Source organism: Microcaecilia unicolor, chromosome 11 (genome assembly GCF_901765095.1).
Source record: "Microcaecilia unicolor chromosome 11, aMicUni1.1, whole genome shotgun sequence".
Lineage (NCBI taxonomy): Eukaryota > Metazoa > Chordata > Amphibia > Gymnophiona > Siphonopidae > Microcaecilia > Microcaecilia unicolor.
Window position 1 is genome coordinate 92,075,428 of NC_044041.1, and position 13,437 is coordinate 92,088,864.

Here is a 13,437-nt window from a genome sequence, read left to right on the forward strand (position 1 = left end):
ATAAGAATGTCTCCTCCAAGCAGGTCTCGCCATGACTGTGAGGTAAGCTAAAGGAGGTCTTAAAAGATTATATAGCACTATGTATTTGTATTTTCTCAAGGCACAGGTGTTGCTGCTGGTGTCTCTCACTGTACATAAGTAATGCCACACTGGGACAAGACCAAGGGTCCATCGAGCCCAGCATCCTGTCCACGACAGTGGCCAATCCAGGCCAAGGGCACCTGGCAAGCTTCCCAAACGTACAAACATTCTATACATGTTATTCCTGGAATTGTGGATTTTTCCCAAGTCCATTTAGTAGTGGTTTATGGACTTGTCCTTTAGGAAACCGTCTAACTCCCTTTTAAACTCTGCCAAGCTAACCGCCTTCACCACGTTCTCTGGCAACGAATTCCAGAGTTTCCACTGTTTAATTCTAAAATGTGGTGAAGGAAAAGGATCTCTCATAGTCTACCATTGAACTATCCAAGTGATGTACTAATCCACTGTGACCCCTGCAGCCTTCATTAATGTTAGCTGAAATATAGACAGGAAATTTTATTTTGTTACATTTGTACCCCGCGCTTTCCCACTCATAGCAGGTTCAATGCGGCTTACATATTATATACAGGTACGTATTTGTACCTGGGGCAATGGAGGGTTAAGTAACTTGCCCAGAGTCACAAGGAGCTGCCTGTGCCTGCTGTGGGAATCAAACCCAGTTCCCCAGGACCAAAGTCCACCACGCTAACTACTAGGCCACTCCTCCACTTCAAATGTGTTGTCCTAGTCAGCAACCTGGTGTTTTTTAAGACTGACCTTACCCAACTACCTTATTAATATCTATGTAGCCTTCTAAGAGATCATTGCCTGGCAATTGCAATTCAGTGATTTCCTAGCAGTGACCAAAACCTGAACATTAATACTGGATGACCCAGAGCAGGCTTCTGGTCTTGCCCCTGCTCATGCAAATAATACAGAGCTTTTAAACATATCTGAATGCCTTCAGATCCCAGTTTGATTGTTCTACTGGTGAACGTCCAGTTGGATGTCTTCAGTATGTTTCTGTAGGTCTCATGTAGAGTGTTTTGCAGTTATTACCTTGTTTCTGTAGTTTGCAGGGTGTAGATTGGCCACCACCTTAGTCAACCCAGGAAAGCAGATCAGGTCCTGCTGGTACCCCCATTGCCTACATGAAGTTGTAATTCTGGTTTCTCAAATAAAGGACAGACCTACAATGGGGCAGAAATCAGGACTGCATTGTCCCCTTGGAGTCGACCTGAGCAAGTTAAGAGTTGTAAGTGGGATTGTCCCACTATTGAGAATAGAATGCAGAAGGAAGGAAGCTCACCTGCAGCACCAGACTTGATTTCTGTATTAGTTAAAGAACTGATCCCCAATCTCCTGCAAGCTTATCTTCATTGGGTGATCTAGTAGTAGTAGTAGGTCTAACAACGGCTGCATCATTACCTACCACTAGAAAGCTTTTTCTAAACCAAAGGCTTGTATGTGTAGTTCTTGTGCACAGCCCTCCCCGTTTCCACACACACAACTCATGCTGTTCTGTCCCCTTTTTCAGATGGCTTCAGCAACAGATTCCCGCTATGGACAGAAGGAGTCCTCTGACCAAAACTTTGACTATATGTTCAAAATCTTAATCATTGGGAACAGCAGCGTGGGGAAAACCTCCTTTCTCTTCCGGTACGCCGATGACTCCTTTACGCCCGCTTTCGTCAGCACAGTCGGTATCGATTTCAAAGTCAAAACCATCTACAGAAATGACAAAAGGATCAAGTTACAAATCTGGGTAAGTACTTATGCTCTTTTGATTTAGCAAAATCGTCAATCCAGCTGTATCGTCTTTAGTTCCTGTTTTACCATTCTTTAAGATTTTAAAGTGTTTATACACATTGAACATACAAGTGAAAACATACATGTGGAAAGTTATATAATAAACAATGGAGATTTTCTAATGAATGAGTTGGTTGGAGTATAATTAAACCCGTTTCTGAATTTAAAGAATGGTAAAACAGGAACTAAAGACGATACAGCTGGGTTGACGATTTTGCATATACTTGGTGACCTTTGCTGACATTTCAGACCAGTTAAGAAGACTTGATTTAGCAGGCATTCGCATTCACAACCGATCAGGGGCGTAGCTAGGTGGGGCCACGGGGGCATGAGCCCCCCACAGATTTAGTCCAAGCCCCTGATTTTCCTGGCAGGGGTCCCCAACCCCCGCTAGTTGAAGCCTTCTTCAGCGCCGGTCTCTGGCACGCCGCGTTAGCTGATCTGTGCTGCTTTCTTGAGTCCTGACGTCCTGCATGTTCCTTTAAGTGAAACTGCTCAGTTTCACTTAACGGAATGTGCAGGACATCAGGACTCAAGAAAGCAGCACAGATCAGCAAACGCGGCGTGACAAGACCGGTGCTGAAGAAGGCTTTGGCTAGTGGGGGTTGGGGACCCCTGCCAGCAAAGATACCCTGCGGCGTCCGGGGGAGGGGGGGTCGGGAGGGGCGGAAGTGGCGGGGAGAGGTGGTGGCTGGGGAAGGCGGGCTAAAATGTGCCCCCCTCCCCACACTTTGGGCTCTGGACCCCCCTCCCGCCAAGGTCTGGCTACGCCCCTACAATCGATCAGTCGTCATGGTCCAGTCCATGTGTCGTGCTTTGGTACTTTAGAGGGTTTTCTGAGACTTACTAAGCTCCATGATGAAAGAAGAAAATCTGGTTGGTTTACATCTTACTTCTAAATGTGTAGGATCAAGATTGGTGAACAGAAGGTATCCTAAAACAAAAGGAGAATTACTTTAAAAAAATATGCAGAGTACAATTAACTTGTTTTTCTAAACCCAAAGGATCTTGTCACTGCTCCCCATTCTTTCCCACACTGACTATTTTAACTCCCTGTATTTCAGAGTACCTCAAAATCAGGTTTACCATCTGAAGTTGGTTCAAAGCATTGCTGTCAGGTTTTTACTGAATCTAAGACCCTATGATCATGTATCTCCTGCCTTTCAGAGTCTTCATTGTCGTCTTGTAATGGCCCAAACTTAGTTCAAGATGTCTTTGACTTTCAAGGCTTTATATGTTTCTGATCCTGAGTATCTTAAACATTTGAGGGAAGGGTTATCAGTTCAATCTTCGCAGTCATCAGGGAAGTTGCTTTTAGGTCTTCCAGCTGTAAAGTTTGTGGAAACAAGTGAGAGATTTTCCTATATTGCTCCAGCACATTAGAGTAAGTTTACTAAGTGCTATAGATGCAATGCAGGACTGTCTGCTCCAGGGGCGTAGCCAGACACCCAATTTTGGGTGGGCCTGGGCCCAAGATGGGTGGGCAGAAGAACTCCGCCTTGCCCCACAAATGATTTGGTCTCTCCCTCTCTCACCTGCATACCATATGGTCTCTCAAACATCCCCCCCTCCGCATACCTTTTAAATAGATTTTCACCTGCAGCGAGCAGCGAGACGTATGTGTTAGGCGGGGAGAGTCTGATAGGTACGGGCGGAGAGAGGGATCTTGGGGTGATAGTATCTGAGGATTTGAAGGTGACGAAACAGTGTGACAAGGCGGTGGCCGTAGCGAGAAGGTTGCTAGGCTGTATAGAGAGAGGTGTGATCAGCAGAAGACAGGAAGTGTTGATGCCCCTGTATAAGTCGTTGGTGAGGCCCCACCTGGAGTATTGTGTTCAGTTTTGGAGGCCGTATCTTGTTAAGGATGTAAAAAGAATCGAAGCGGTGCAAAGAAAAGCTACGAGAATGGTATGGGATTTGCATTACAAGACGTATGAGGAGAGACTTGCTGAACTAAACATGTATACTCTGGAGGAAAGGAGAAACAGGGGTGATATGATACAGACGTTCAAATATGTGAAAGGTATTAATCCGCAAACTAACCTTTTCCGGAGATGGGAAGATGATAGAACGAGAGGACATGAAATGAGATTGAAGGGGGGCAGACTCAAGAAAAATGTCAGGAAGTATTTTTTCACGGAGAGAGTAGTGGATGCTTGGAATGCCCTCCCGCGGGAGGTGGTGGAAATGAAAATGGTAACGGAATTCAAACATGAGTGGGATAAGCATAAAGGAATCCTGTGCCGAAGGAATGGATCCTCAGGAGCTTAGTCAAGATCAGGAGGCGGGGCTGGTGGTTAGGAGGCGGGGATAGTGCTGGGCAGACTTATACGGTCTGTGCCAGAGCCGGTGGTTGGGAGGTGGGGATAGTGCTGGGCAGACTTATACGGTCTGTGCCCTGAAAAGCACAGGTACAAATCAAAGTAGGGTATACACAAAAAGTAAGCAAATATGAGTTATCTTGTTGGGCAGACTGGATGGACCGTGCAGGTCTTTTTTCTGCCTTCATCTACTATGTTAGCTAATACACATTGCTCATGTTGGCCCTACAGCATGTATCAGTCGCTACTTGCTGCAGGTGAAGATCTATTTACAAGGTATGCAGGAGGGACAGTTGGGAGTTTTCGGCTGGTGGGGCTTGGGAAGAATGTCTGCCAGCCACATCATAGGTGTACTGCTACTGGATGGGCCTGAGCCCATAGTGGGTGGGCCTGGGCCCACCCTTGGCTACGCCACTGGTCTGCTCATTTCATAAACACAGTCAATCTTGGATGTTTATTGTTGTTTTCCCACTTGATTGTGTACTATGGCTTTTTTGCCTCTTATTTTTAAGCGTACCTTCTGTTAGTGTTGTATGGTTTTATCACTTGTTCTTAGATTGGTTATGCTGGGGGGGGGGGTTTCTAAATTTTATCTGGGGTTTTTTTTTTGTATGTTTGATTATTTTTTAAATTGTGTTTCACTGTGAAATTTGTTTTCATGTTGGCTGTTTGGTTCAGATGAGATCATCACCCCTTATTTTTACCTAGTCCCTCCCTTTTATCAAGTCTTGCCTCCATTGTCATCTCTTCTTCCTTTCTTCTGGGTGCTAACCTTGATTTGATGGGTTCTAGGGTACCTTTCATATAAGTTATATGGAACCCACAGAAGTTATCCAAAGACGGCCACATTGGGCCCCTCCAGCAGGGGAAGGAGCTCATACACAAATTGGGCATCCTACATCTCCAGATGGCTGCTACTAAAAGCTCTTAGAAATATTGGTCCTAAGTATGTAGGTGATTGTCCATTGGCTATACATCTATTAAATGAGTTTTTACACTGTTTCCAGAAGTTTCTGTCAAGGAATTCAGCTTATTTGGGACTTGCCTATACATATTTTCTAGGGCTGGTCCTAAACTTTAGAACTCTCTTCCAAGTGATATCTTTCTTATGATCTGTTTACATTACACATTTGGTTAATACCTAGCTCTTTACCAAGGCTTTTAAAGAGCACAGGCCCAATATTCAGCCCACAGTGTTCAACAGTTTTTAAGCCACTGATAGCCATGGACTGCAGTAAGACCAGATATTCAGTGTTGAGCCATGTCTAGACTCCAGCATTGAATATCCAGGTAAGTGCAGTCACCTCAAGTTAAAAAGGCAGCTACTAATATTTAGACCGGTGCCCGGTTATCTTGGCAGGTAAAAGTTGGGTCCACCGTTTTGCTGTCCTAAATTTATCAGCTTAGTTAGTGGACTGATTATGCTTCACGAACAGGACAGGTCCATGGCAGTCAGCAGCACTACCCACTTAAGTACCACTGAATATTGGCGGAAGGCCAGCTCAGCAGCAGGGTTAAAACTTTTTGAATATCGGGCCTTACATTTATGGTTTTTTTTCTGCTTTTGTTTTCTATTACTCTTTAATTTTATCTGTTTATAGTAGTGATTGATTTTATTTTACTTTTACTTGTTTTATTACTTTTGTGTCAGACTTTTTTTAACGCTTTTGTATGTATACTGCATTTTATTGTTACCACCTCAAGTTAAGTGACTGGAAAAATAAGTTGTAGCTTAGGTCAATAAAATGTTGTGTAGTACTTTCTTTTTTTTTTTTTTTACTTGAAAGCTTTTTTATTTTTCAAACATTACCAACAATGACATGAAAGACACTGAAGAACAAAACTGGCATTCCAGTATACCTGTGTATTGGCAATTACATGGGGACAGGGACAGAGCCCACGGGGACAGGGTGGGGACGAGCCCATGGAGACAGGGACAAACTTTGTCCCCGTGCCATTTTCTACTTTGAAGCCTGTTAATGAACTGGACTGTTATTTATGTTTGAATGATGCAGACGACAATATTTAGATTTTTTGGAAAAACAAGCAAACATGCTGGCCAGAACCTGCAAAATTTGCATGGGGGATCCTGTACATTCCTTCTACCATCACATCTTCTAAGAAGACATATTCTGTTGCAGGAAGGACCGTGGAAGACAAGAGAGCTAGACTGAATCCTGAGATTGTTGATCACTTATTCATCCACAGATTAAAAATCATAACTGTGCTTCATAGAACATACAGAACGGGTTACATTTTGTACCCCTGGACATTTTAACAGGGTGGATTAGGATTCTTTGAGGTAGTAAGCTCTTTGAGCAGGGACTGTCTTTCTTCTGTGTTTGTACAGCGCTGCGTACACTTTGTAGCGCTCTAGAAATGTTAAATAGTAGTAGTAGTAGTAGTAGTAGAAGTTAGCTATTGTTGGGGTTGGAAGGGTAGAGGGTGGTGGTGGGGGGGGGTTATTATAGTTGCTCGTTGTTATTTTCTATTTGTGATTTATAAACAGTAGTTGCACAGCATATTGTTCCTTCGGTTTAAATATAAAATCATAAGTGTTTGAGGCTTCTGCTGACAGAATCCACGGGGACAGGGACAGAACCTGCGGGGATGGGGCAGTGGTGGAGATACAAACTGTGGGGATGGGGTAGGGATGGAGACACAACCCACAGGGACGGGACGGGAACAGACTTTGTCCCCATGTCATTCTCTACCTTATACCTCTAAGCTTATCAGACAATGTATATGAAGCTGATTAAGAGGATGACCACCTTTCTCTGTGTTTCCACTATGAGTGTCAGAGGGGATTAGGGAGGTGTAGGAAAAGACTTTCCCTAACCAATAAGTAGCATTTCTAGCCCACTCACTATAGACTGGTTTCAAGATTTGTTCTCTCACACTCTCTCTGTTGCCTGTATGGTGACTCATTTCTGGGACATGTTCTTATAAACATGTTTTTCACACCGATCAGTCATTCGTTGATATTTTGTAAGAACAGTTCCTTTGCCTGCTAGCAGTGCAGATTTGTCTCTTGGAAATTAGCAGTGTACCATGGAAATTCAAAATAATAAAATTCACAGTTACAAGCTGTCTTTTGCAGGTACAGCAGAACATCTTCACTAGATTGTATATAAATTTAAAATTGTTCAAAAGGAGGAGTGAACAATGAATACACAGAAACCTATTCTGAGTTGCTTGGTAGGGGCTACAGCTCATGAATCAGCAGTGTTTTACAGCCTTTGGGGTTTTTCAGGCCCGTGCCAAGGGTCTATGCCGCCCCCCCGCAGACGAAATGTTGGCGCCCCCCCCCCCCCCCCCCGCAGAAGAACAGTTGACGCGCGCGCCTCTCTCCCCCCCTTCCCCCCATGAAGATCGCTGCGCGCCCTGGGGGCCTTTAAATCTTTTACTTGCAGTCGCAGCAGCGTCTGTGAAAACGGAGCGCTGCCAACGTCTCCCTTCCCTTGCACTCGTTGGTTCCCTCAGTGTCCCGCCTTCTTCTGACATCAGAAGAAGGCGGGACACTGAGGGAACCAAGAGCGCGAAGGGAAGGGAGACGTCGGCAGCGCTCCGTTTTCACAGACGCTGCTGCAACTGCAAGTAAAAGATTTAAAGGCCTCGGCGTCGCGGGGCGAGGGTAAGCACTGCGGCGGCGCCCTCCAGAGGTGGGCGCCCTCCTGCGGTGCTTACCCCGCTTACCGCATTGGCACGGGCCTGGGGTTTTTTTGTTTATAGGGACAAGATTATGCCCGAATCACCACCCAGGTTTCTAACACCTCTGTAGAGGTCACTAGTGTATTATGCCTAATTCTAGAGGCCACATCTCCAAAATGGCATAGACGGCATAGTCGGGACACCACAAAAGCGGAGGACCGTGTGTCACTACGTAAGTGGGAACCAGCAGAAGAAGTAGTGGAGGTAGCAGGGCTCTTCCACAAAATAACAGAAGGACAAGAGATGTAATCAATAAAATCTTTATTCCTCAAGACCCGACACAGCACTGTGTTTCAGCGTAAAGCCTACATCAGGGGTCTGCACATAGAATCACTGATGAATATTGGGTGTCAGGATAACAGTCTTTAAAAAGATGCGATCCGAGCAGAGATGCAGTATAACATGCAGGAGCGAAGTGCCAAAAAGGATCGCGTCTAAAAAAAAAAAAAAAAAAAAGACTGTTATCCTGACACCCAATATTCATCAGTGATTCTATGTACAGACCCCTGATGTAGGCTTTATGCCGAAACACAGTGCTGAGTCGGGTCTTGAGGAATTTTGTTTATTACATCTCTGATCCTTCTGTTACTTTGTGGAAGTGCCCGCTACCTACACTATTCGTTCTGCTGATATCGTAGTGACAGCCTAAAGCAGAGAGAGATCAAAACACTGCAAAACCTGACCGCTAAGGCCTCAATGCTCAAAGCTTACCGTGTTTGCAACGTTTCATTTAGACTGATTGTAGCCAGTCTAGCCCACACGTTATTCAGCATCTAATGCACATAGGGATTCTGTGTCGCTTTTACTGTTCACGGTAACAGCTACTGATAATCCTATGCAAATGTTTTACAAGCAGCTCATTAGTATTAAAATGAGCATTCTGTGCAGTACCCAGAAAGGAACACCTACCTTTAATATTCAAAGTGTTCCGGCAGGTCTGGAGCTGTCGTTGCATGAGAGCGACTTCTTGACGGAGCAGTCTGCTTGCATTTTTTTAATAGAATCTGCACGTGTGTGTGAAATTATTATTATTTTATTATTTATTTATTTAGATTTTGCTCGCACCTTTTTCAGTAGTAGCACAAAGTAAGTTACATTCAGGTACTCTGGATATTTCTGTGTCCCAGGAGGGCTCACAATCTAAGCTTGTACCTGAGGCAATGGAGGGTTAAATGATTTGCCCAAGATCACAAGGAACAGCAGTGGGATTTGAACCAGCCACCTCTGGATTGCAATACCAGTGCTCTAACCACTAGGCCACTCCTCCACTTGTTATTCTTTAGGGTTCTACATGGAATGTTGCTACTCTTTGAGATTCTGCATGGAGTCTTGTCACTCTTTAGGATTCCAGAATCGTTGCTGATCTGCAGGCGCAGGCTTCTGTTTCTGTGAGTCTGACGTCCTGCACATACGTGCAGGACGTCAGACTCACAGAAACCTGCGCGGCCGTGTTGCCAGGTACACTGGATCTTTCTCTGTCCCAGGAGGACTCACAATCTAAGTTTGCACCTGAGACAATGGAGGGTTAGGTGACTTCCCCAAGATCACAAGGAGCAGCAGTGGGATTTGAACCGGCCACCTCTGGATTGCAAGACCGGTGCTCTAACCACTAGGCCACTCCTCCACTCTATATGTACTATATGTGTGGGTGGGTGTGTCTCATCCGTAAATGTGCTATGTGCATGTACTATATCTTTGAGTGTGTCTCGCCCGTAATAGCACTACTACAGTTGTGGAACTCTATGACGCTGTTTGTCGCCTTTTTTTCTCTGGACGTGCGTATAACATCGTCGCTTACCGCGATACTGTTCTCATGTGCTAGGCCCTTTGCCTACCAAGCCACTTTGCAGAATTGCATCTGATTGTCCTTTGAGCATTGATTGCTCAAAATCGGGAAGTTCAACCACCGGTATAGATGCACACAGTATTTAATAGCAACTTTTCAGCATCTGGCCCCAAGTTATGAGACGTAAAGACCTAGAAACAGGAAGGGCTAATGTTCTCATTAATGTGCACGGAGGCGGTCTGGCGCTGCTCCGGCCGTTTGTTTTCTGATTTACACTGCATAATCCACAGGCTATGGGCAAGTCATGTAACCCTCCGTTGCCCCAGGTACAAAATACGTAAACCACTTTGATTGTAACCACAACAAGGCGGTATATCAAATTCCTCTTGTATGTGAAACCCATCCAATTCAAACCACAAGATGGTTAGAGCAGCATTAGGAGGCAATTAGAGGGCCCTGCACATGCAAATATCTTAAAGGTATTAATTCACAAGAAGCAAATAAGGGATGTAAAATATTTCAAACAGTGAAAACAAGTTGCACTTAGTCTATATTTACGTTAGCTGCCAGGGCAGTACAGTGTGAGTCCATTCCTAGCCACCACTGCTGATTTGTGGCTAGCTGCATGGTTCGTATGGCCTACCCATACATTGAAGTAGCCAAAGGAGTGTGTATATATATATATATTTCTCCGAGGACAAGCAGGCTGCTTGTTCTCACGACTGGGGTTGACGTCCGCGGCAGCCCCCACCAACCGGAAAAAGCTTCGCGGGACGGTCGGCACGCAGGGCACGCCCACCGCGCATGCGCGGCCGTCTTCCCGCCCGTGCGCGACCGCTCCCGCCAGTTACTTTTTTCCCGCGACTGAGAGAGTCGTGTTTTTGCAACTCTCTCGTTTCAGCCGCCGGAATTTTCGACCGCGTTTACGCGGGTCGTCGCTCTTGGCCCTTTTGGCCTCTTCTTCTTTCAGTTTCGTTGTTATCCAAAAAAAAAAAAAAAAAAAAAAAAGAATTTTGCGCGTGTGGAGCACGCGCTCCTCCTTTTTCCCTCGCTTTCTAGCGGGGACGCCTCGTTGCGGCCTAGTGACCGCTCGGTCGGTTTCAATTTTCGTGGTGTGATTTTAGCCACCATTGCCGACTTTGACTTCGCCGACGCGATTTTTCCGTCGATGTCCTCGAAGGTCCCGAGTGGATTTAAAAAGTGTGGTCGCTGCGGCCGGCCGATCTCGCAGACCGACACCCACGCTTGGTGCCTCCAGTGCCTCGGGCCGGAGCACAATCTCAAGTCGTGTGCTTTGTGTCTCGGTCTCCGGAAACGGACTCAGGTTGCGAGGCAAGTTCTGCGGGACCGTCTTTTTGGAACTTGCGCCGGCCCCTCGACGTCGACCTCGACGGCATCGGTATCGAAGGCCGGTTCTTCGGTACCGGTATCGATGCCCGAGACATCGGCACCGATGGCAGCGACCCCAGGAGAACAGGTCCCGTCGGCCCGCCGGTCCGCCGGCGAGAGTGGGGTAGAGAGACCGCGTGGGCAGTCGGCCCCGGTCACTCCCTCAACTCGTGAGCCACGGGACCGAACCCTGTCGGACCCGGTACCTCGAGACCGAGGGGGATCGACCTCCTCCTCCTCCATGCCCTCCGGCACCGGTGACGTGCACCGGAAGAAGGACAAGAAGCGCCGTCACCGGGAGCCCTCGGTGCCTGAGGAGGTGTCGACGCCGAAGCGGCATCACAGAGAGGAGAGATCTCCGTCGGTGGTGGAGGTACCGACGCGTCGGGGTTCCGGCACCTCGGTGCCGTCTCCTGGCCCCCAGCAGCTTCTGGCACCGACACCCTTGCCGGCCCCACCGCCTTTCTCGGCAGCGGGCCTGGACGAGTGCCTCAGAGCCATCCTTCCGGGGCTCCTGGAAGGGCTGATGCGCCAGGCTGTGCCGGCGCCGGGGGTGCTTGCGCCCTCGGCGCCGATGACTGTGGCGCCGGCGAGCTCTAGCCCGGCGCCGGGGCAGTCGACACCGCCGCCGCTTGCGGTGCCGGTCTCGACAGCCACGCAGGTGGAGTCCCCGTCGACGTCGATGGAGGGAGCTCCGTCCCCGCCGGCGCGGGAGTCCACCGCTCGACGACACCGAGGCCTCGGTGCCTCGACGTCGAGCCGGGCCCGGTACCGGACTCAGCTACATGAGCTAATGTCCGATACCGAGGATGAGGACTCGTGGGGGGAAGAGGAGGACCCGAGATATTTCTCCTCAGAGGAGTCTACGGGCCTTCCCTCGGACCCCACGCCGTCACCGGAGAGGAAGCTCTCACCTCCTGAGAGTCTCTCCTTTGCCTCCTTTGTGCGGGATATGTCTATAAGCATTCCCTTTCCCGTGGTCTCTGTGGAAGAGCCGAGGGCCGAGATGCTCGAGGTCCTCGACTATCCATCACCACCTAGAGAGTCCTCCACGGTACCGCTGCACAATGTCCTGAAGGAGACGCTGCTCCGGAACTGGGTGCGACCATTAACTAATCCCACCATTCCCAAGAAAGCAGAGTCCCAGTACAGGATCCACTCTGACCCAGAGCTCATGCGGCCCCAGTTGCCCCATGACTCAGCGGTCGTGGATTCTGCTCTCAAGAGGGCACGGAGTTCGAGGGATACCGCCTCGGCGCCCCCGGGGCGGGAGTCTCGCACTCTGGACTCATTTGGGAGGAAGGCCTACCAGTCCTCCATGCTCGTGACCCGCATCCAATCGTACCTGCTCTATATGAGCATCCACATGCGGACCAATGTGCAACAGCTGGCGGACCTGGTCGATAAGCTCCCGCCGGAGCAGTCCAGGCCTTATCAGGAGGTGGTCAGGCAGCTGAAGGCGTGCAGAAAGTTCCTGTCCAGGGGGATTTTTGACACCTGTGACGTGGCATCTCGTGCTGCGGCCCAAGGTATAGTGATGCGCAGGCTCTCATGGCTGCGTGCCTCTGACCTGGACAACCGCACCCAGCAGAGACTGGCCGACGTCCCTTGCCGGGGGGATAACATTTTCGGTGAGAAGGTCGAGCAGATGGTGGACCAACTGCATCAGCGGGAAACCGCTCTCGACAAGCTCTCCCACCGGGCGCCTTCAGCACCCGCCCCCACGGGTGGGCGTTTTTCCCGGGCACGGCAGGCTGCACCCTATTCTTTTGCAAAGCGTAGGTACAACCAGCCGGCCCGAAGGCCTCGTCAGGCACAGGGACAGCCCCAGCGCGCTCGTTCTCGTCAACAGCGTGCGCCTAAGCAGCCCCCTGCGCCTCCACAGCAAAAGCCGGGGACGGGCTTTTGACTGGATCCACGGGAACATAGCCGCCCTACAAGTGTCCGTACCGGACGATCTGCCGGTCGGAGGGAGGTTAAATTTTTTTCACCAAAGGTGGCCTCTCATAACCTCCGACCAGTGGGTTCTCCAAATAGTGCGGTGCGGATACGCCCTGAATTTGGCCTCCCTGCCTCCAAATTGTCCTCCAGGAGCTCAGTCTTTCAGCTCCCATCACAAGCAGGTACTTGCAGAGGAACTCTCCGCCCTTCTCAGCGCCAATGCGGTCGAGCCCGTACCACCCGGGCAGGAAGGGCAGGGATTCTATTCCAGGTACTTCCTTGTGGAAAAGAAAACAGGGGGGATGCGTCCCATCCTAGACCTGAGAGGCCTGAACAAATTCCTGGTCAAAGAAAAGTTCAGGATGCTTTCCTTGGGCACCCTTCTGCCAATGATTCAGAAAAACGATTGGCTATGTTCCCTGGATTTAAAGGACGCATACACTCACATCCCGATACTGC

The 13,437-nt window shown here is 48.6% G+C and overlaps 1 protein-coding gene across 1 annotated transcript in view; it reads left to right on the plus strand.

Annotated features, from left to right (window-relative positions):
- The window catches only part of RAB3A (RAB3A, member RAS oncogene family), a 93,689-nt gene that overhangs the window by 22,676 nt on the left and 57,576 nt on the right, over window positions 1-13,437 (plus strand). Inside the window, exon 2 of the mRNA XM_030219055.1 lies at window positions 1,559-1,786. Within this exon, the coding sequence (XP_030074915.1) occupies window positions 1,559-1,786 (228 nt within the window). The remainder of the gene's footprint in view (window positions 1-1,558; window positions 1,787-13,437) is intronic.